General features: G+C 38.7%; 1 protein-coding gene across 3 annotated transcripts in view; it reads left to right on the top strand.

Annotated features, from left to right (window-relative positions):
* F13A1 (coagulation factor XIII A chain) overlaps positions 1–23,732 on the top strand; it is a 167,423-nt gene that overhangs the window by 57,976 nt on the left and 85,715 nt on the right. For all 3 annotated transcript variants that reach the window (XM_078055667.1, XM_036068835.2, XM_036068836.2), the window contains exons 5-6: positions 13,420–13,538; positions 16,557–16,664. In XM_078055667.1, coding sequence (XP_077911793.1) covers positions 13,420–13,538; positions 16,557–16,664 — 227 coding nt within the window. The remainder of the gene's footprint in view (positions 1–13,419; positions 13,539–16,556; positions 16,665–23,732) is intronic.

Raw genomic sequence — 23,732 nt, 5'->3', positions numbered from 1 at the left:
GTGAAGAAATGAGTCGTAGCTAGAAGATCAATGGGATTCCATGTATAGCTGCAGGTGGAATGACATGTACTAGGACAAAAATAACTATATTTTGAATTACAAAACTAACAGTGGTTTTAAATTTGCAACTTAATTACAGACCAACTACACCAACCTTTTAAATGGCAAAAATACAATAAAGTTAAGTGTTACAAAATATTTCAGAAAAAGTGCATAGTCTAATAAAATAAAAGGACTGAAAAATATCTTGCTAGAATGAGGTCAGCTTGGAAAAGTTATTACTAAAGCCAAATATTTTTATTTCATATAAACTATACTCAAAAATAGCTTTATAAGACTAATTTCTGGCTGAAAGCATCAAAGAATTTGTGAGTCAAGAAAAGAAATCTTAATTGACAAGGATAGACAAAGAAGAAGCAAAGAAGCTGCCTATACCCCAAAGTATATTACTGCGCTGATATACAGCTCTTAATGTCAGAATATGGCAATTATGGAATTAATCAATACTAAAGTCATTTTCAAATGAAAAACAAAACAAAACAAATTAAGCCTGATGCAATCTGACCAAAAACATGTCAAAGTACAATTTCAAGATTATTTTACAAAACACCTACATTTACACAATAGGCTCCAGACAGCACTTTCGGAAAAAAAAAGAAGTTCTTTGAATTTATCCTTGACATGCTATAAATGACTAAGTTACCCTTTTTAAAGAAGTATTTAATAATTTTATATATTAAGTTTATTCATTTATTCAATACATTTTTCTTTTTTTTAATACATTTTTCTTTCTCTTGAGTAAGAAAACAAATGTGCATATAAGATTCAGAGAGAAATCAAAGGCACAGAGGTAACTTACAGAAATGTATGGGGCTGGGAGGGCCAGCAACCATGTAAACCTCACTCAGTTATGAAGCTTTCCAAGGATGAGTCAGTCTTACAGCCATTTTACAAAGATTTTATTTATTTGTTTGTTTGTTTGTTTGTTTATTTATTTATTTATTTTTAGAGGAGGAGGGGGAGGAGGGAGGGGGCAGGGGGAGAGGAAGAGAGAGAATCTTAAGCAGACTCCATGCCTAGTGCAGAGCCTGACGTGGGGCTCGATCTCACAATCCTGAGATCATGCATGACCTGAGGCGAAATCAAGAGTCAGATTCTTAACTGACTGTGCCTCCCAGGTGCCCCCATTTTACAAAGATTTTAAAGAAAAACTTCTTTTTGAAGTCAGATTTTTTAATTCTTTCATTCTTATTCAAAATCGGTCCAGCTCTTAGTCTGCAGCAGCAGGAGTTACAAACCAATTTCTGGTAGCTACAGTACTAAGTATCATATCATGCCTACAAGTCATTATGAAAAGAAAAATGAAAGAATGCCTTTCCCTCCAGATTAAAAAAAAAAATTAATAAAACAGTTGAGGAAAAATAGCACTAAATCTAAAATGATTTGCAAAAGAATATTATGTAATAAGTGGCTTGAAGTTAAAATACAAGGTTTCAAATTTTATTTCTTTGATTTAGCTTATGCATTTTTTCTCTTATCCTGCAAATCTTGGTTTCTAATGTCATTAACATGATTGCTTATGTTGTATTCATTTCATTTTTTTTTTTAATTTTTTTTTTTTGTTATGTTAATCCCCATACATTACATCATTAGTTTTAGATATAGTGTTCCATGATTCATTGTTTGTGCATAACACCCAGTGCTCCATGCAGAACGTGCCCTCCTCAATACCCATCACCAGGCTAACCCATCCTCCCAACCCCCTCCCCTCTAGAACCCTCAGTTTGTTTTTCAGAGTCCATCGTCTCTCATGGTTCTTCTCCCCCTCCGATTTCCCCCCCTTCATTCTTCCCCTCCTGCTACATTCTTCTTCTTTTTTTCTTTCTTAACATATATTGCATTATTTGTTTCAGAGGTACAGATCTGAGATTCAACAGTCCTGCACAATTCACAGCGCTCACCAGAACACATACCCTCCCCAGTGTCCATCACCCAGTCACCCCATCCCTCCCACCCCACCCCCCACTCCAGCAACCCTCAGTTTGTTTCCTGAGATTAAGAATTCCTCATATCAGTGAGGTCATATGATACATGTCTTTCTCTGTTTGACTTATTTCGCTCAGCATAATACCCTCCAGTTCCATCCACGTCGTTGCAAATGGCAAGATCTCATTCCTTTTGATGGCTGCATAATATTCCATTGTATATATATACCACATCTTCTTTATCCATTCATCTGTTGATGGGCATCTTGGCTCTTTCCACAGTTGGGCTATTGTGGACATTGCTGCTATAAACATTGGGGTGCACATACCCTTTCGGGTCCCTACTTTTGTATCTTTGGGGTAAATACCCAGGAGTGCAATTGCTGGATCATATGGTAGCTCTATTTTCAACTTTTTGAGGAACCTCCATACTGTTTTCCAGAGTGGCTGCACCAGCTTGCATTCCCACCAACAGTGTAGGAGGGTTCCCCTTTCTCCGCATCCCCGCCAACATCTGTCATTTCCTGACTTGTTAATTTTAGCCATTCTGACTGGAGTGAGGTGGTATCTCATTGAGGTTTTGATTTGGATTTCCCTGATGCCGAGCGATATTGAACACTTTTTCATGTGTCTGTTGGCCATTTGGATGTCTTCTTTGGAAAAATGTCTGTTCATGTCTTCTGCCCATTTCTTGATTGGATTCTTTGTTCTTTTGGTGTTGAGTTTGATGAGTTCTTTATAGATTTTGGATACTAGCCCTTTATCTGATATGTCATTTGCAAATATCTTCTCCCATTCTGTCAGTTGTCTTTTGGTTTTGTTGACTGTTTCCTTTGCTTTGCAAAAGCTTTTTATCTTGATGAAGTCCCAATAGTTCATTTTTGCCCTTGTTTCCCTTGCCTTTGGCGATGTTTCTAGGAAGAAGTTGCTGCGGCTGAGGTCGAAGAGGTTGCTGCCTGTGTTCTCCTTTAGGATTTTGATGGACTCCTGTCTCACATTGAGGTCTTTCAACCATTTGGAGTCTATTTTTGTGTGTGGTGTAAGGAAATGGTCCAGTTTCATTCTTCTGCATGTGGCTGTCCAATTTCCCCAACACCATTTGTTGAAGAGACTGTCTTTTTTCCATTGGACATTCTTTCCTGCTTTGTCAAAGATTAGTTGACCATAGAGTTGAGGGTCCATTTCTGGGCTCTCTATTCTGTTCCATTGATCTATGTGTCTGTTTTTGTGCCAGTACCATACTGTCTTGATGATGACAGCTTTGTAGTAGAGCTGGAAGTCTGGAATTGTGATGCCGCCAGCTTTGCTTTTCTTTTTCAACATTCCTCTGGCTATGCGGGGTCTTTTCTGGTTCCATACAAATTTTAGGATTATTTGTTCCATTTCTTTGAAGAAAGTGGATGGTATTTTGATGGGGATTGCATTGAATGTGTAGATTGCTCTAGGTAGGATTGACATCTTCACAATATTTGTTCTTCCAATCCATGAGCATGGAACGTTTTTCCATTTCTTTGTGTCTTCCTCAATTTCTTTCATGAGTATTTTATAGTTTTCTGAGTACAGATCCTTTGCCTCTTTGGTTAGATTTATTCCTAGGTATCTTATGGTTTTGGGTGCAATTGTAAATGGGATTGACTCCTTAATTTCTCTTTCTTCTGACTTGTTGTTGGTGTATAGGAATGCCACTGACTTCTGTGCATTGATTTTATATCCTGCCACTTGACTGAATTCCTGTATGAGTTCTAGCAGTTTTGGGGTGGAGTCTTTGGGATTTTCCACATAAAATATCATATCATCTGCAAAGAGTGAGAGTTTGACTTCTTCTTTGCCAATTTGGATGCCTTTGATTTCTTTTTGTTGTCTGATTGCTGTGGCTAGGACTTCCAATACTATGTTGAATAGCAGTGGTGATAGTGGACATCCCTGCCGCGTTCCTGACCTTAGGGGGAAAGCTCTCAGTTTTTCCCCATTGAGAATGATATTCGCTGTAGGTTTTTCATAGATGGCTTTTATGATATTGAGGTATGTACCCTCTATCCCTATACTCTGAAGAGTTTTGATCAAGAAAGGATGCTGTACTTTGTCAAATGCTTTTTCTGCATCTATTGAGAGGATCATGTGATTCTTGTTTTTTCTTTTGTTAATGTATTGTATCACGTTGATTGATTTGCGGATGTTGAACCAACCTTGCAGCCCAGGGATAAATCCGACTTGGTCGTGGTGAATAATCCTTTTAATGTACTGTTGGATCCTATTGGCTAGTATTTTGGTGAGAATTTTTGCATCCATGTTCATCAGGGATATTGGTCTGTAATTCTCCTTTTTGATGGGGTCTTTGTCTGGTTTTGGGATCAAGGTAATGCTGGCCTCATAAAATGAGTTTGGAAGTTTTCCTTCCATTTCTATTTTTTGGAACAGTTTCAGAAGGATAGGTATTAAGTCTTCTTGAAATGTTTGGTAGAATTCCCCTGGGAAGCCATCTGGCCCTGGGCTTTTGTGTTTTGGGAGATTTTTGATGACTGCTTCTATTTCCTTAGTGGTTATAGGTCTGTTCAGGTGTTCTATTTCTTCCTGGTTCAGTTTTGGTAGTTGATACATCTCTAGGAATGCATCCATTACTTCCAGGTTATCTAATTTGTTGGCATAGAGTTGCTCATAATATGTTCTTATAATTGTTTGTATTTCTTTGGTGTTGGTTGTGATTTCTCCTCTTTCATTCATGATTTTGTTGATTTGGGTCATTTCTCTTTTCTTTTTGATAAGTCTGGCCAGGGGCTTATCAATCTTGTTAATTCTTTCAAAGAACCAGCTCCTAGTTTCGTTGATCTGTTCTACTGTTCTTTTGGTTTCTATTTCATTGATTTCTGCTCTGATCTTTATTATTTCTCTTCTCCTGCTGGGTTTAGGCTTTATTTGCTGTTCTTTCTCCAGCTCCTTTAGGTGTAGGGTTAGGTTGTGTACTTGAGACCTTTCTTGTTTCTTGAGAAAGGCTTGTATTGCTATATACTTTCCTCTTAGGACTGCCTTTGCTGTATCCCAAAGATTTTGAATAGTTGTGTTTTCATTTTCATTGGTTTCCATGAATTTTTTTAATTCTTCTTTAATTTCCTGGTTGACCCATTCATTCTTCAGTAGGATGCTCTTTAGCCTCCATGTATTTGAGTTCTTTCTGACTTTCCTCTTGTGATTGAGTTCTAGTTTCAAAGCATTGTGGTCTGAAAATAGGCAGGGGATGATCCCAATCTTCTGGTACCGGTTGAGACCTGATTTATGACCTAGGATGTGATCTATTCTGGAGAATGTTCCATGGGCACTAGAGAAGAATGTGTATTCCGTTGCTTTGGGATGGAATGTTCTGAATATGTCTGTGAAGTCCATTTGGTCCAGTGTGTCATTTAAAGTCTTTATTTCCTTGTTGATCTTTTGCTTAGACGATCTGTCCATTTCAGTGAGGGGGGTGTTAAAGTCCCCCACTATTATTGTATTGTTGTCAATGTGTTTCTTTGCTTTTGTTATTAATTGCCTTATATAATTGGCTGCTCCCATGTTAGGGGCATAGATATTTACAATTGTTAGATCTTCTTGTTGGATAGACCCTTTAAGTAGGATATAGTGTCCTTCCTCATCTCTTATTACAGTCTTTGGTTTAAAATCTAATTTGTCTGATATAAGGATTGCCACCCCAGCTTTCTTTTGGTGTCCATTAGCATGGTAAATGGTTTTCCACCCCCTCACTTTCAATCTGGGGGTGTCTTTGGGTCTAAAATGAGTCTCTTGCAGACAGCATATCGATGGGTCTTGTTTTTTAATCCAATCTGATAGCCTCTGTCTTTTGATTGGGGCATTTAGCCCATTTACATTCAGGGTAACTATTGAAAGATAGGAGTTCAGTGCCATTGTATTGCCTGTAAAGTGACTGTTACTGTATATTGTTTGTGTTCCTTTCTGGTCTATGTTGCTTTTAGGCTCTCTCTTTGCTTAGAGGACCCCTTTCAATATTTGTTGTAGGGCTGGTTTCGTGTTTGCAAATTCCTTTAGTTTTTGTTTGTCCTGGAAGCTTTTTATCTCTCCTTCAATTTTCAATGACAGCCTAGCTGGATATAGTATTCTTGGCTGCATATTTTTCTCATTTAGTGCTTTGAATATGTCCTGCCAGTCCTTTCTGGCCTGCCAGGTCTCTGTGGATAAGTCTGTTGCCAATCTAATGTTTCTACCATTGTAGGTTACATATCTCTTCTCCCGAGCTGCTTTCAGGATTTTCTCTTTGTCTCTGAGACTCGTAAGTTTTACTATTAGATGTCGGGGTGTTGACCTATTTTTATTGATTTTGAGAGGGGTTCTCTGTGCTTCCTGGATTTTGATGCCTGTTTCCTTCCCCAAATTAGGGAAGTTCTCTGCTATAATTTGCTCCATTATACCTTCTGCACCTCTCTCTCTTTCTTCTTCTTCTGGGATCCCAATTATTCTAATGTTGTTTCGTCTTATGGTATCGTTTATCTCTCGAATTCTGCCCTCGTGATCCAGTAGTTGTTTATCTCTCTTTTTCTCAGCTTCTTTATTTTCCATCATTTGGTCTTCTATCTCACTGATTCTTTCTTCTGCCTCATTTATCCTAGCAGTTAGCGCCCCCATATTTGATTGCACCTCATTAATAGCCTTTTTGATTTCTACTTGGTTCGATTTTAGTTCTTTTACTTCTCCAGAAAGGGTTTCTCTAATAACTTCCATGTTTTTTTCAAGCCCAGCTAGTATCTTTAAAGTGATGATTCTGAACTCTAGATCTGACATCGTACTAATGTCCGTATTGAGTAGGTCCCTGGCAGTCGGTACTACCTCTTGTTCTTTTTGTTGAGGTGATTTTTTCCGTCTTGTCATTTTGTGCAGAGGAGAATAGATTAATGAGAGAACAAAATGCTAGCAGGGTAACAACGTCCCCAGAAAATATACTCTAAACAAATCAGAAAAGACCTGAAGCAGTGGGAAAAGAGAGGGAAAGAGAGAAAAAACAAAAGGAAAGAAAAAAAGAAAAAAGAAAAAGATAAAGATAAAAACAAACAAAAGCAGAACAAAACAAAACAAAACAAAAACAGAATGTGATCAAATATGATCAGGCTGGATTATAGATCAGTGCCACACACTAGATTTTGGGTGTATTTTGGTCTGTTAAAAGAAAGTCCCTCCCAAAATTTTAAAGAAAGAAAAACTTATATATGTACAAAAATAAGGGTTGATATGATGAAGGGATGGAATATGACTGTAAAGATGGAAATTATAAAAAATTTTAAAAAAGGATTTGATAAGTTGTTTGAAAAAAGAAAGAAGAGGATTAAAAAAAAAAAAAAAAGAAAGAAAGAAAAAAGGGAGAGAATGCGATCAGGCAGGGGAGTAGAAAAAAACCATACACTAGAGATTTAGAGTATATTTTGATCTGTTAGAAGAAACTATCTCAAAATTTTAAAGAGAGAACAACTTATATATATATGCCAAAAATACGGGTAACTACTATGAAGGGATAGAATATGACTTTAAAAATGAAAAATAAAAATGTTTTTATTTAAAAAAGGGATTGATAAGATGTTGGTTGAAAAAGGGAAAAAGAAAAATTCAAAAAAAAAGAAAAAAGGAAAAAAGAAAAAAAGACAGTTAAAAAAAATAATTAACTTTGAAAGACTAAAGAATCATGGTAAAAAAGCCATGAATTCTATGTGCAGTGTTCCCCTAGCGCTGGAGTTCTGCCGTTCTCATTGATCGGTAAACTTGGTCTTGGCTGGCTGTTCTCACTGATCTTCTGGGGGAGGGGCCTGTTGCCGTGGTTCCCAAATGTCTTTGCCGGAGGCAAAATTGCCCCGCCCTTGCCGGTCCGGGCTGAGTAATCTGCTCGGGTTTGCTCTCCGGAGCTTTTGTTCCCTGCAAGCTTTCCGTACAGCTTTGGAGGCGGAGAGTGAAAATGGCGGCCTCCCAGTCTCCAACCCGGAGGAGCCGAGAACTCGGGGTCCCGCTCCTCAGCGAGCCCCCAGAGAAAAGCAGTCAGTCACTCCCGTCTCCCCGGTCTCCGGCCACACTCCGCGCTCACCCGGCCTGTGACCGCGCCTTTCTATCTGGCACCCGACCCCGGGTGAAGTCTCCAAACCTAGCAGATCCCCGCGGTGCGCTCCCGCACCTCTCCTCCCGGGGGAAGAAGGTGAGTCTCCCCGGATCTGCCGCTTGTTGGGTCCCTGCTGGAGGAGCAGTGGCCCGACTGTGCCGCGGATCACGGTTTATAGCAACCCCGAGCTGAGAGCCTGCGCCTGGGCTCCGTCTCTGCAGCCGGCTTCCCTGCTCCGATACCTGGGAGCTCTGCCGCACTCAGGCACCCCCGGTCTTTCTGTGACCCCGAGGGTCCTGAGACCACACTGTCCCGCGAGGGTTCCACCCCCCACTTCGCCACCAGAGTGACGTCCCTCAGCGGAGCAGACTTCTAAAAGTTCTGATTTTGTGCTCCGTGGCTCTATCACTTGCCAGAAGCGGCCGACGGAGGCCCCTCCCCCGCCGTCTATCCTCCCGAATATCGCCTCGGATTCACTTCTCCGCACGTCCTACCTTCCAGAAAGTGGTCGCTTTTCTGTTCAGAGAGTTGTTGCTCTTCTTTTCTTTGATCTCCTGTTGAGTTTGTAGGTGTTCAGAATGGTTTGATCCCTATCCAGCTGAATTCCTGAGAGGAGACGAAATCCAGGTCTCCTACTCCTCCGCCATCTTGCTCCGCCCCCCTCATGTTGTATTCATTTCAGAATAGCAATATCAATATTATTAGTAACAATATGGTAACTAATACAGTTTACTTTTTCTTTCATTTTTTTTTGTTTATTTTACAGTTTTTCTTTATGTTATATTCTACTGGGCATATATAGTGAAATTACTCTGTTTTAAAGTAACTTGAAATAGTTTTCTGTGGTTAAGTCACTAATCTATTTACACAGTCATGTTCATTTGCTTCATTTTGGCTTCATTTATTTAGAAATAGCTTTGTCTTTTATTTCTATTTAGTTTTGTTTTATGACTTTACACAACATTTATGTAACCCCAAAGTCAAATTACAAAACAATAAAGATACTTAAGAGAGAAAGTCTAACTCCCAATTATCCCTCCTACACTTTAGATAATAATTTTGTTAATTTTTGGTTTATCTCTACATTTAAAAATATAAGCACACATGTGAATGTACATAAATATGTATCTACCTACCTATTTACCTCCCTTCTTTCTTAAATAAAAGGTAATAAACTACATACATTTCTTGTGCACCTTTTTTTTTTGCTTAACAAGAGCTCCTGGATATCCTTCCATAGCAGTATATAGAGATCTTCCCAATGCTTTTATATAGCTGTTCATTACATACCATACTTCATTCAACCATTTTTTTGTTCCAGGAATTCCTCAATTCTTCTGGAGATGCTGATGGTATTCTTTCTTAACATATTTTCTTGTATAATACATACATAGAGAGAGAGACAGAGGGAGAGAGACAGAGAGGAAAGTATGGTAAGAGGCATGGAGGACATCTGGAAAGTTCAACATCTGCCTAAAAGGCATTTTATTATAAGAAAATATAGAAAAATTAAAAAAAAGAAAATAGTCAAAGTTAAAAGAGAAATTCCCAGAGCTGAAGAAAGACTCACATTGTCAAACTGTAAAGGATCAGAGTGTATCAAACCTGGTAAATGAAAAAAAGACCCATATTTGGATGCAAACTGTTTAAATGTCAAAACTTTAAAGAAAAAGCCAAACCTTAAAGTCAAGTAAAAAAAAAATATTGTCTATAAAAGAATAAAAATAGATTGAAATTGTATTTTTGTGGATAAAAATTTACTTATAAACCTTTGCAGTTCTTAGGTTACTACTCAGTTAAAATTGTTTTTATATATTTAGTTTCTGTTTGCATTTCCTCTCTGTGAACAGGTTTTCCTTTTGTTGACTTTTTAAATGCACTTTATGATTTTCTCATCAATTTATTGGATTCTTTATATATGAGGAAAAATTGCTAAGGTTTTCTGTTGTTGCAAATATATCCCTAGTTTGTTATGCACTTTTGAATTATATTATATCTAAAATTCAAGTTATATATTTATCTTTAAAAAAACACCGAGGGGCACCTGGGTGGCTCAGTCAGTTGGGCATCCAATTCTTTAGTTCAGTTAAAGTCATGATCTCAAGGTTGTGGAATTGAGCCCTGCATCAGTCTCTGAGCTGGGTGTAGAGGCTGCTTAAGACTATCTCTCTCCCTCTCCTTCTGCCCCATCCACCCCCTCCCCGACTCACACTCACTCTTTCGCTCTTTCTCTAAAATAAATACATAAATAAATAATAAATAAATAAATAATAAAAATCTAAAAAACACTTTTTAAATTTTTCTATTATTTTTGTTTAGATAAAATGTTTTCATCTAGAGACCAAATACTCATTTTTTAATTTTTATTTTAAATTTCTTATGCTTTCTGTTTTTTAATTCAGGTTTTAAATTAATTTTCAATTTATTTTGGTGTACAGAGAATTTACTTTTCACAAACAGCCAATTTTCTCACTGAATTTAATAAACACTCATCTTTGGTTTATAGTATTTCCTTTATCATATATTAATTTCATAAAAACATGCATACAGTAAATCTATTTCTAAGCTCTCTATTTTGACCCATTAATCTATTTTTATACCAGTCATTTAAATTATAGTAGCTCTATAATACAATGCAATTTCTAATATCTTATAGGACAAGGGTATAAACATCTCATATTATAATGAAAACATGTTAAAAACACATTGTCAAATGGCACTTCTAGACCTCAGTGGTCTTAATAGGAGATTTCTATCTTAGTAACAGGCCTCTGAAACCCACTTGACTAAGATGTTTATTATCACAATGGTCACAGTAGTTAAGCCACTATTATAAAAGGATGAAAACAAAAGTGGCTTTACTTTCCAGGATGTGTGATTATATCTGGTGGAGGACTATGCAAGATATAACAAATGGTCAATGCCCCTTCACACACACCCTAATGGGATTTTCTTTTAAAAGTGTTCTTTTGTGCTTCTACTCAGAAATATTGACCTCGAACTCAGTTGTCGCTTCTCTGGTTTGTTCCACTTGGAAATGAAGCTCTCACTTCGGTTTCGGGGCCATATGCCTATGCACAGACTGCTGGTAAAACCGTGGCATTCTGCCTCCAGACCCTGAAAGGCCAACGTGAGGCATCAGACCTCACATCTGCAAGGGCAGAGGGAAGGCTGCTGCACATTTGTCATGTAACTCTGATTTTCCTGGAAACATGAAATGGCATTGGGATGAATGAGATATTGATACGACATATTTATTTATTTATTTAAAGCTCTCCAATGATTCTGATATGCACCACAATTCTCTAGCCTTTTGCTATTCAAAAGAATCATTGAAAGACCAGTGGCATCAGCATTACCTGGGAGTTAGGGAGAAATGCAGAGTCTCAGGCCCCAGCTCAAGTCCTATTGAATCACACTCTGCATGTTAACAAATCTGCAGGGGATTTATGTATTCATTAAGGTTTGCAAAGCACAGCTCGGTCCAACCAGTTTAGATCCCCATTCTGGGCTATATTATAGCTGTGATTGAATCATTTGGAGAGTGACTGAATTTCAGTCAAGAGGGTGAATTTCAAACCAAGAGGGTGAATTTCAAATAACAAGCCTGAGTGAAAGAAGCTAGACCCCCTCCCCCCAAAAAAAGTACATGCTAGAGGATTCTTTTTATATAAAATTCTAAGAAATGCAAATGAATTTACAGTGACAGAACGCAGATTAATGGTTCCCTGGCAGGAGTGGGAGGTCAGAGAGAGAATCCCAGAGGGAGGAATTACAAAGGGACACAAGAAATTTTTGCAGTGATGGATATGTTTATTATTTTGATTGTGAAATTGCACACTTTAAATGGGTGCAGTTTATTGGACATTGGTGTCTGTGTAAATGTGAGTGTGTGTGTGTTTACAGTTGCAAAAAACCAGGCAAGTAGTAGGCAAGAGGTAGAGAATAGAAACAGGAAGATATAACAAAGTACTGGGGAGGAGATAAGACCAAGTACTCTCCAAATGATTCGATCACAGCTATAATATAGCCCAGAATGGGGATCTAAACTGGTTGGACCGAGCTGTGCTTTGCAAACCTTACTGTATACGTAAATCCCCTGCAAATTTGTTAACATGCAGAGTGTGATTCAATAGGACTTGAGCCGGGGCCTGAGACTCTGCATTTCTCCCTAACTCCCAGGTAATGCTGATGCCACTGGTCTTTCAATGATTCTTTTGAATAGCAAAGGGCTAGAGAATTGTGGTGCATATCAGAATCATTGGAGAGCTTTAAATAAATAAATAAATATAAATAAATAAAATTAAAAAGAAAAAACAAACAAACACTTGATACCTGGATCTTGGCCCCAGGCCCCAGAAACTCTTATTTAATCAATCTAGAGTTCAGTCCAGGTGGAATTAGAAGTTTTTAAATCTACCCAGATGCTTCTAACGTGCAGCCAAGGTTGACACTACTCCAAAAAGAGTGATAAAAGTCTTACCATGGAATGAGGAGGAAAGAACACTGCAAAGGTAACAGGGAGCCAGAGAAACATAATAAACCATGTCCCCAGTCAGAATCAAACGTGTCCCTGTTCCAAACATGCAAATTTACCTGAGTGTGATTTATACCTGTGTGGTCCTGCCTTTGTTGGTGATACTTTTGCTGCTTTCATACCTGGCCTGAGAATAAGTATCAGGCTAATTACTAAGCAGGCAGATGGGGAACATGACCTTCCTAAGATTATAGCCACAGGGGAGAAAAGTCCTCACAGTGGAGGAAGCTGATTCGGGAGACTGGGTCGGACACATACTTACCAACATATCCGCAAGGATTGTTCATTGATAGGAGATGACCCCCAGCCTGCCTCCTCCTGTCCATGATGCGCCACACACCAGGCAGGACAGACCATGCTGCATTCTTCTAATACATCCCAGACTTGTTTTAAAAATCATTTCAGTTCAGCTAGTTTTCTATTAATGTTAATAGCTTGGAAATTATTTTTTGATCTGTGTTACAGATTTGTATCTGCATCACAGAATTCTGATTCTGAAACTACTGATGTCCCAGAATCCTAAAAATGTTTAATGAGACATGTCAATTTAATTGTGCTACTTGGAACTTAAAAGGCCAGAGTTTGTCAGCATTTTGCTGACAAATGTGATCCTTTACATGCTGATCTTCACTACCGATTAGGTTCACCATTTCTGAAATTACATATCAGGAAATGAGCTCTCTTTAGTGAAACAAAAGACATTTTTTTTTTCATTTAGTTAATTAAAATGCAGCTTAGGACCAGAACAAACTTTCGAGTATATGAAAACAGTCTGGTTTGGTAATGGTCATTATGTTTAAATTCTGACACAGAGGATGCTGTATACCTGGATGATGATAAAGAAAGAGAAGAGTATGTCCTGAATGACATCGGGGTTATTTTTTATGGAGAATTCAATGACATCAAGAGTAGAAGCTGGAGTTATGGTCAGGTGAGCCATTTAATATTTGTCATTGTCAAGGACATTTTTCCTTAATATTTTTTGTCACATGTATCACTACAAGGTGCCATATGTCGATATTAGACATGCACAATTTCCTGCTTTTCAGAATCTGAGACTCCAAGACAGACAGCCCAGGAGTAGAGACTTAGAAAGGCAACTACATAATTTATCCACTGAAAGCACGTATCTTAGGTATTACAAGGTTACGGAGATCAGAGATTCTATGGATAACGTGGCATTCTAGTGAGAAATGCTTGGCATCCAGTACAGTGAAATCTCATTAGCTCAGACATTGTTCTTCAATATGGAATGGACTGAAGTTTTCCCTTTCTTATAAGGAAAAGTGTTTTGATAATACTGCAAAGGATACTACAAGGCGTGTGGTCAACTCAAATAAATCACCTTTTTTGTTAGTATAAGATACTAGAAAATTAGAAATTAGCATTAGAAAAGAATGGGGGCGCCTGGGTGGCTCAGTTGGTTGAGCAACTGCCTTTGGCTCAGGTCATGATCCTGGAGTCCCAGGATCGAGTCCCACATCCAGCTCCCTGCTCAGCAGGGAGTCTGCTTCTCCCTCTGACCCTCCTCCCTCTCATGCTCTCTATCATTCTCTCTCTCTCTCAATAAATAAATAAAAATCTTAAAAAAAAAAAAAAAGAATTAGAAAAGAATGTCACCATTTCATCAAAGGAGGGCCCACTAGACTTTTACCTTGAGACATTTTATCAACTACAATCTTATAACACACTGTCTGGGTATAAAATAGCAAATGGTATTCCATTTAAGATATTCAATAATTCAAACTATTTCAGTTTGATATCTCTAACAATGGAAGAAGTGACTGATATTTCTACCATATTCCCATAAGAAGACATGTCCTGTGGTTCAGCAAGACCCTTCATTAGCAACATGAGAAAAGATGAGTGTGTCATTTCTCAGAGAATTTGGCTGAGATGACTGGAATTGTACCATTGTTCTGGGTATATGGGAGGGTAGATTTCATGGAACCTGGCTTCGCCAGGTCGCATGATAACTTTCTTGGTTTCTGATACCTTCTTTTGACTTCCATGTGAGCTTTCCCTGCATCCCTTACCCCTGCTCCAGCCTGGCCATTGGGATCAATGTCATCAATAGTTCTTGTCTTGTCTGCCTGACTTCATGACCCACTTCTTCACCCGGACTCCTGAGAATTGTGTGCCCAGTGCTGAGACTTACTCACCTGCACTTCTGATGTCCTGTCAAGCTAATCATCTGTGTGCTCTTCTCCTGTTTTTGGATCCCCACCTGGCTCCTTGGTTACAAGCCCTACCTTCCTGAGTGACATACAGCCCACGATATTGCCTATTGTCTAGTGTCTTAATTCCTAATGTTTAGGTGTGATTCTATTTATATCCCCGAAGTGACATTATGTAGAGATCAATAAGGAAAAAAGTCACCAAGGTGGGTAACAGGGAAGAGTTGGAAAGAGTCCCAAGCATGATCAGAGTATTCCTCAGCCAGCATGCTGAGTAGCCTTTGGGTAGACACCCTTGAGCACAGCCACCATCTGTCTCTGTTGTCATTCAGAGTCCATTAATTTAGGTCTTTCAGTCCAAACAACCAGCCAAGCCAGTAGTTTGCAATGATGCAGGGAAACAACTAGTTCTGTGACTATTTTTTACCTCTCCAGTTCACTACTTCATGTCCCACAGACTGAGAAATGATGCTTAATAAGAACCAGAATAATGAGTTCTTTACATATCTGAAGAACTAGTGCCCTTACTTTACAGCATGCATCCTATCAGTTTAGGGTTCCCAGAAAGTTGATATTTTAACTAGATTTAATAAAGAACTACACAGTAATTAGCCATTAAGATTGTGGTTTCTGTCACAAGTACTTGGATGGATATGCAAAGTGTTTGTATTCAGGGAAATCTCTTGTTCAGTGAGGTGCAGTATAGGTGAAATTTCCCCATTTTGCCATTTGATTACCATTTTGCCCTTGTTCCTTTCTTTAAAAAAAAAATTCTGGTGATGGGGCACCTGGGTGGCTCAGTTGGTTAAGCGACTGCCTTCGGCTCAGGTCATGATCCTGGAGTCCCTGGATCGAGTCCCGCATCGGGCTCCCTGCTTGGCGGGGAGTCTGCTTCTCCCTGTGACCCTCCCCCCTCTCATGTGCTGTCTCTCTCATTCTCTCTCTCTCAAATAAATAAATAAAATCTTTAAAAAAAAAAAAAAAAAAAAAAAAATTCTGGTGTTGCATGGGGCCAGTAGTTCTTTCTAAGGAAATTGAACTATAAACAGCCTCCCATGCTGCTCTCTGTAAGAGATCTTGAAACATCTTTAAGAACAGAGAGATCCTGCAATGGAACTGACTTCCAGGCGGTTCCCTTGATAATGTAATCTTTCTCTAGGCCTTCCTGCCCTCTCTTTGACCCTGGAGTCTACCTTGTTTTAAAAGAGGAGAAACCTTGGACAAGCATTCATGACACGAGGTGTCCTACTGTTACCAGTGCAAGGTGTACAGGCCTGAAATACCTCCCTGTGATAACCTGAGAGCCATTTATTTTTGAGATGCACAAGCATTCGTGTTACTTTTGAGGTCTCAAGACTTTGGCCTGAGTTTGGTACATCGTTTATTCCTTTGCCTTGGGCACTAGAGCCCACATGTTGGAGAAATCTAAATTAATTTATACAATTTTCTGAAGAACTTCAAGTCAGTTCAGGATCCTTGAGTATACCAGCTCTCCAGTAGTTCTGTTTATGTTTCTAGCTTGCTTTTTAAGTTTTTATCCATCTTACTGAAAAACAAAAGAGGATGTCTTCTTCCTTCTACTTTTAACATTTCATACTAAAGATTATGGGTGATTACTATATAGGAAACACATATCCTAAACATGAGGTTGTGCTTTCATTTTGTTTTTTGGCAGGGGATATTGGGCTTGCAGAGTGGACATTAAGTAGTTTCTCTTTTATTTTTTTCATCTTTTTCATTTTATATTTTATTTTTTATTTTTTCCCAAATAGTTTGAGAATAGCATCCTTGACGCTTGCCTGTATGTGATGGACAAAGCACAAATGGACCTTTCTGGTAGAGCGAATCCCATCAAAGTCAGCCGTGTTGGGTCTGCAATGGTAAGCAACTACTGATTACTTATGTTGATTACACATGTCATTTGCCTCATTATAGATGCCAGTTCATTAAGAGCTGTTGAAATGATGACTTAAACTCTTATTTGTAAGAGTCTTGAATTCCCTGAACTTGTCAAGTGTTATAAAACAAAATCTTATCTCAGTGCTGTATGTTTCTTTAGCTTCAGACAAATGGTGATAGATAACATGATACTATAGACCACTTATTCTTAGAATCTCTTGCCTAGGGACTGAGGAGTGACCATGACAAAATGTCAATGACTATAATCTATCAATCAAACAAACATCAAGAAGCATCAGAAAAAGAGGGAAAAAAAGGAGCAAGACACAGCTTTTCTCCATTTTCACACCCATGTAAAAGTAAAGAAATAAATGACTCTAAATCCTAGGTTCTATTATAATGATACCTCACCATAGGGCTTTCTAGTTTATGAAAGTTAGTTTAGCCTATAGTTTGTAATTAATTCTTCACATTAACTGCATGAGGTAAGTAGGGCAGATATTATGCATGCCATTTTACAAGTTAGGAAACAGGGTGATAACAGTTTGTCAGTGACAAAGCCTCAGCTAGAACCCAGGTCTGCAGACTCCCAATCTAGACATTTCCTGCCTCCCATGCGGCTCTCTATAGAAGATCCTGAAACATCTTCAAGAATGCAGAGATCCTGCAATGGAACAGCTTCTAGGAGAGGAGACAGAATTATCATGAATAGGAAGGTTGGGGGTCAGGCGGCGAAGTGGATTAAATGTGATGCCCAGGTCCTGTGCAGTCCTGGACTGTCCTGATAAATACAGCATAGATCCTGCCTTTGGTGCATTAAAGCATACCAAATCTGGTTTGTGAGGAGAATATTCTTGAAGAAACATTAAGTGAGGTGTTATTTCCTGCAATCAAAGACTGAGCAAAAAAAAAAAAAAATCTAATCAATTTCCTTAAGTTTTCTAAAAAACAAATCCTCTCTTTGGAAGAATTTTGTCTTTGAGTTTGGTTTGAGTTAAATAAAATCAATATTGTTCATGTAAACATATTAGAATGATAGTGATGTGAAATATAATTTCTGGTTAGCTTTTAAGAAGAAGGGCTGTTTTTTATTAGTACCTAAGCTACATGTAAATTTAGAAGATCATGGGCATAAAAAGAAGGCAAAGCCAATCTCTCCAGGCAGTTTTGTTTTCTGTTGTTAGTTCACATTGCATAATGAAAAGATGGCAAATTCTAAAGAACTTAGGAATTTCTTTATAATAATTATTTATAACAATATATATTAGACCTGTAGGTGATCACTGCTATTCCTGTTTCCCAGACAAGATTCCCATTTTTCTTTTCCTTGGAAGTTACCATTGCAGGTTTGCAGTGAGAAGGAAGCAACAGCTCTCAGTGGTTGAATATGAACTAATGCCTTCTTGCATTCTGAAATGGCACGCTCACCAGCCTAAGCTTACTCACACCTTGTGCATATTTTTACTAATCTAAAAATCACTGCCTAACACAAGCCAATGCAAGAGGGAAGTAAACATGAAACAGCTAACCCAATACTTTCTGTAGTGGCATCTGGCCAAGTGGAAGCCGTGGAATCTTGTGTTAAACACACAATCCTAATGCAAATTTCCTTGAGTGTTATAAGTCACAAAAAACCTATGGAGTTCTAATTTTGAAAATTGATAACCCAATTATAAGATTTAGAACTCGACAGAACCTATGGGGAGGGGTGAGGATAAATGGTTTGGTTTGGGTTGGCTTTATTTTTGAAGGGAGAGGTCTTGGGCATTAGGAGACAGAGGCCCTACCCTGGGCGGTTTTTCGTTTTGTTTTGTTTTTGTTTCAAGTTTTTATTTAAATTTTAGTTAGTTAACATATAGTGTAATACTGATTTCAGGAGTAGAATTTAATGATTCGTTACTTATATATAACACCTGGTGCTCATCACATCAAGTGCCCTCCTTAATACCCATTACCCATTTAGCCCATCCCCCTCCTACCTCCTCTCCATCAACCCTCAGTTTGTTTCTCTACAGTTAAGTCTGTTATGGTTTGCCTCCCTCTCTTTTTTTCCCCCTTTCCCTATGTTCATCTGTTTTGTTTCTTAAATTCCACATGAGTTAAATCATATGGTATTTGTCTTTCTCTGACTGACTTATTTCCCTTAGCATAATACACTCTAGCTCCATCCATGTCATTGCAAATGGCAAGATTTCATTCTTTTAGATGGCTGAGTAATGTTTCATTGTTTATATACCACATCTTCTTTATCCATTCATCAGTCAATGAACATCTGGGCTCTTTCCATAATTTGGTTATTGTTGACAATGTTGCTGTAAACATCTGGGTACATGTGTCCCTTCGAATCAGTGTTTTTGTATCCTTTGCATAAATACCTAGTAGTACAATTGCTGGATCATAAGGTAGCTCTATTTTTAACCTTTTGAGGAACCTCTATACTGTTTTCCACAGTGGCTGCACCAGTTTGCATTCCCACCAACAGTTTGAGAGTGTTCCTCTTTCTCCACATCCTCACCAACATCCGTGGTTTCCTGTATTGTTAATTTTAGCCATTTTGACAGGTATGAGATGATATCTCATTGTAGTTTTGATTTGTATTTCCCTGATGATGAGTGATATTGAGCATATTTTCATGTGTCTATTAGCCATCTGAATGTCTTCTTTGGAAAAATGTCTGTTCATGTCTTCTGCCCATTTCTTAACTAGATTATTTTTGGGGTGTTGAGTTTGATAAGTTCTTTATAGATTTGGATACTAGCCCTTTATCAGATATGTTGTTTTCAAATATCTTCTCCCATCGTGAAGGTTTTCTTTTAATTTTGTTGATTGTTTCACCCTGGGTCGTTTTGGACGATATTTCTGTTTCTACTCCCACTATTGTTTACATCCACAAAATATATGTTTGATAGTTTTCAAAACCCTTTCATATCCATTTTCTCCTTTAATCCTTAGAAGAGCTCTATAAATCTTTTCAAAATCTATTCAGTTATAATGATTTTAGAAACTGAAAATCAATAAAAAACATGACACTTTAAAAAAAAAAAAGTCAACTGTTTTCTGGTCATTTAGGCAGTTCCTTTCCCATTCACAAATTCTGGATATCTATCCTGAAATTGAGTGAAGTTAAACAGAGACTGAAAGAAAAACAAAACAAAGATCCCCCTCAAATTTCTCAAAAATTTGCCTTAAAATATGAGAAGATGTATTTAGAAAGCCCAAAAAGAAAATGTTCTGAAGCAGCATGAGTCTGGCCAAAACGTTGATCCCCAGGCAGAGGAGCCTGTGCCTGGTTTCTCAGGGGGGCTGGCCTCGTTGGCGGGAAGAACTGAGGCTGCCGCTGGGTGTTCTAGGAATTCTTCTTATGTATCTCCTCAGGCTGGTCACCAAGGCTAGGAATTCCTTTCACAGGATACCAGTACTAGAACAGCCAGACATGGTGACATGCAAATTCTCTGGGAGGGGCAATACATTGACTTCAGTTCGATTTCCTGGGATCAGCTGCTGCCACGAAGGAGTGGGAATGAGCAGCCTGAAGAGGACCCAGTAGGGACAAGAGGCAAGTGCAGATTGAGGCCCCAAAGACAAATTTGCCTACTGTGGTCATGACAAAGTCTAGCACTGAAGATTGCAGGGAATTTGCAGGGAGTTGGTGGGAGCACAATGCTAAATGAGTACAGACAATAATTCAGGTGTGCAAACTTTCTAATGATAATAATAGTAATATAAATCTGGATGTTAAGTGCACAATCCCCAGATAAAAATTTTTATTGTCCAGTGTCGATGACCTTGGATAGTTCCTTGTTGTGGGGGTTGGCCTGTGCACAAAAGGATTCTAGCAGCATCCTTGGCTTCTACCCTAGAGATGATAGTAGCACCTTCCACCCACCTGTTGTGACCACCAGGAATGGCTTCAGATATTTCCAAATGTTCCCTGGGGGTTAAAACCATCCCCAATGAGGACCACAGCACTAAACCCCTCTGTGGTTCAGTTTCCCAGACTATGCAGTAAACATAACCCTCCTCACCTGCACAGAGGATCTGTCTTCTTACCTCATTCAAAACCTGCTGGTTTTCAGGGTACCTAGGTGGCTCAGTCGGTTAAGCTTCTGCCTTCAGCTCAGGTCATGATTCTGGAATCCTGGGATCAAGCTCCACATTGGGCTCCCTGCTTGGCGGGGCGTCTGCTTCTCCCTCTCCCTCTGCACCTCCCCCCGCCCCGCCACCCCCTCCCACCCCGCCGCTCATGCTCTCTTGCTCACTCTCTTTCTCAAATAAATAAATAAAATCTTAAAAAAAAAAAAACCAACACCTGCTGGTTTTCATTTCTCTACTGAAGCAAAAGTGGAGGCAGCATCATATGGGAAGAGCTCTGGCCCATGTCAGATCAGATCCCTCAGCTCTGACTCTACCGCTAACTTACTGTGTGACTCAGGACAAATCACTCAACCTCTCCAGGACTCACTTCATCCTTAAAATAAAATTTTGTCTCTCTGCTCGAACCACATTTGTTATTCCCAGTGGTAGCACATATATCTTTTTATTCTTCAAACCAATGTTCTTCTTTCTTCTGTTTTTTCCTTTATAAATCCAGTATCTTATTTTGTCCTCATTTTGAGTTGTTGTTCCTTCACTTTGATGTGAAAACCGGAAAAGTTTATGACAATCTGGACAGCCTTGGGCTATTGGATTTTCCCAAGAGAAAGAAAGTCTAAAAATCCTGTAATCTCATTGTTGGGATATTGGGTCTGAGATGTTATAACCTTATATAAGCTGACTTTTATTTAGGCTCTTCTAAATACTGAGTGGTGCATTTTACCAAAGCCACACCGCAGACTGATTTAAGAGAGAAAAATTTTAAATAGAGGAAATTAGAAAAAAGAAGAAACTTGACCAAAGTTGTACTTTCTCCTTTAAGTTACATTGCTTGATTGTTGTTTTCTTTCTACCTCATATATGATGGGACAGTCCCCACCAGGACAATTGCCAGGAAATGTGCCAGGAAAATTGTAGAAGGATGCCTTGTGCTGTCTGAAAATTCATTTTGCTCACAGGGCATTAATAAAGCGTTCCATTGCTGGTCCTGAATCACTGAAGAAACCAGACATGGACTCTGAGCCTCTGTCAGACTAACAGAACAGTTGTGCTATACCATCTGTGAGAAAAACAACACGGTTCTGGGAAAGGGGAAAGGCTTTGACAGTATAGCCTGGCAGCTGGGTGGTTACCTGTCCCATGACTGAGTGGATCTGGCAGCAACTATGGGCAGAGTTCTCCAGGGAGATACACTGCTGCTTGAGTGGCCACTGTTGTGAATACCACTTCTTTATTCACTGTGAAATTCCTAATATTTCACCTCCGTGCAGGTTCCCTCTTTTGGGTTGAGACTTTATCAACAGAAAGTCTATGTTGAAATGCACACAGAACCAGTAATGAAATCTGCAAGACTCTCCAGGGGTTTTCTAGGGGAAGAAGCCCTTGAAAATGAAGTCACTTGAGGTCACATAGCAAATAAATGGCTGAACTGGAAGTAGATAGTGTTCTTGCTGTCAGATCACATTACCTTAGAAGGCCACTACCTACACATCAGTACTAATAACACAATTACGACATCAAGTTAAGTAGCTGTCTCCTAGAGGAAAAAAAAAAAAAAAACCCAAGGGAATGGCATCCAGAATAGGTGAATTTTGAAATAGGGAATAAATGAAAAAGGGTGTAAATCAGAGAATTCTAAATAACTAGAGGCATTGGGTCCCTGAGGAAAGAGTTCCCAAAGCGGATAAGGCACCAAATATCGTTTGATGGTGGTATTGGTAGTTGGTAGTGGTGCCCACTGATGGTGATGGTGATGATTATGATCATGGGGATAATCATGATGGTGGTGATGGTGGTAGTGATCGTTAGTAGTAAAACACTCAATATTAACTCATTCATTCAACAAGTATTTGTTGAGAATCTACCAGTCTAGATACTTGGGTACAGTCTAGAAAAAAACATAATTTCTGCCTTCAAAGACCTTACAGTCTAATAGAAAACACAGGCTGATGAGTAGAATATGTCAACAGCATGGCATATTCACTGATGAAATAAGTCTAGGGTTGAATGGGAAACCAAATCTCTCCAGCTTTGCATGGAGTTTTCCCAGGACTAAACACTATCCTACCACGTGTTGGGATATTGGACAAAGAGGTAGAAGAATGGCTGACAAGGGCCCATAGCAATAACAAATTATGCTGCTATTCATGGAAACCCCCTCTCCATGGTGGAAATTATATCCAAAATGCCAGTTGCCAAAAGCACTGCAGGAAAATGTAGCTGGAGGTAACTTGCTCCTCTAGGGGCTTAATTCAATAATAATATCGATAACATTAATATTAATAATGTGACATTATTGGGAAATTTTGGAAGGAGAGAGAGGAGAAAAAATGTCAATATAGTTTCATATTTTAAAATTTCAGTCTTTATACTGTTGCCAGCCTGGACTTACCTGCTTCCCTTGAGATATGTACATTTATTTTTAACTCTGGTCTTTTGCTAATATTGAACCACGGTGCCATCATTAATCCCCATTAATACCCTGTCCTGACCGTGCCTTTTGGGAACTAACTCCAAGATTGAACTTTTTTTAACCAATCGATGTTTGGTGTACTCTTTAGTGTTATAAAAAATCTCGAATTCCAGCTAGTAAATCAAACTGACCACAAGTGGAGGTAGGTCCTGGAGTTTCGTAGAGCCCAATACAAGACGAATGACTGAGGAACCTGCAGACAAGATGGACTCCAGGGCTTCTGATCCCCCAGCATACATGATCGCATGGATAAACTGAAAATAGAGCTATTTTTTACTTTATCCATTTTGCTACTACTTCTCTTTGTCCTAGTATTTAGAAAGTTTTTTCTCTTTCCATGCATTAAAAAAAAAAAAAAAGTACTGACATCACTCCTTTGATAGCTTGCCAAGTAGTTCCACAAGAGGCTTACTATAAAACCATGCTTTTATTTTCCTCCAGTTGTTGACTTTAGCATCTTACTGGAAGCTTCACATCGAGCAAA

Source organism: Halichoerus grypus, chromosome 9 (assembly GCF_964656455.1).
Source record: "Halichoerus grypus chromosome 9, mHalGry1.hap1.1, whole genome shotgun sequence".
NCBI classification, from domain to species: domain Eukaryota; kingdom Metazoa; phylum Chordata; class Mammalia; order Carnivora; family Phocidae; genus Halichoerus; species Halichoerus grypus.
Note: the sequence above shows the minus strand (reverse complement) of the source record. Positions and strands in the feature narration are given on the sequence as shown.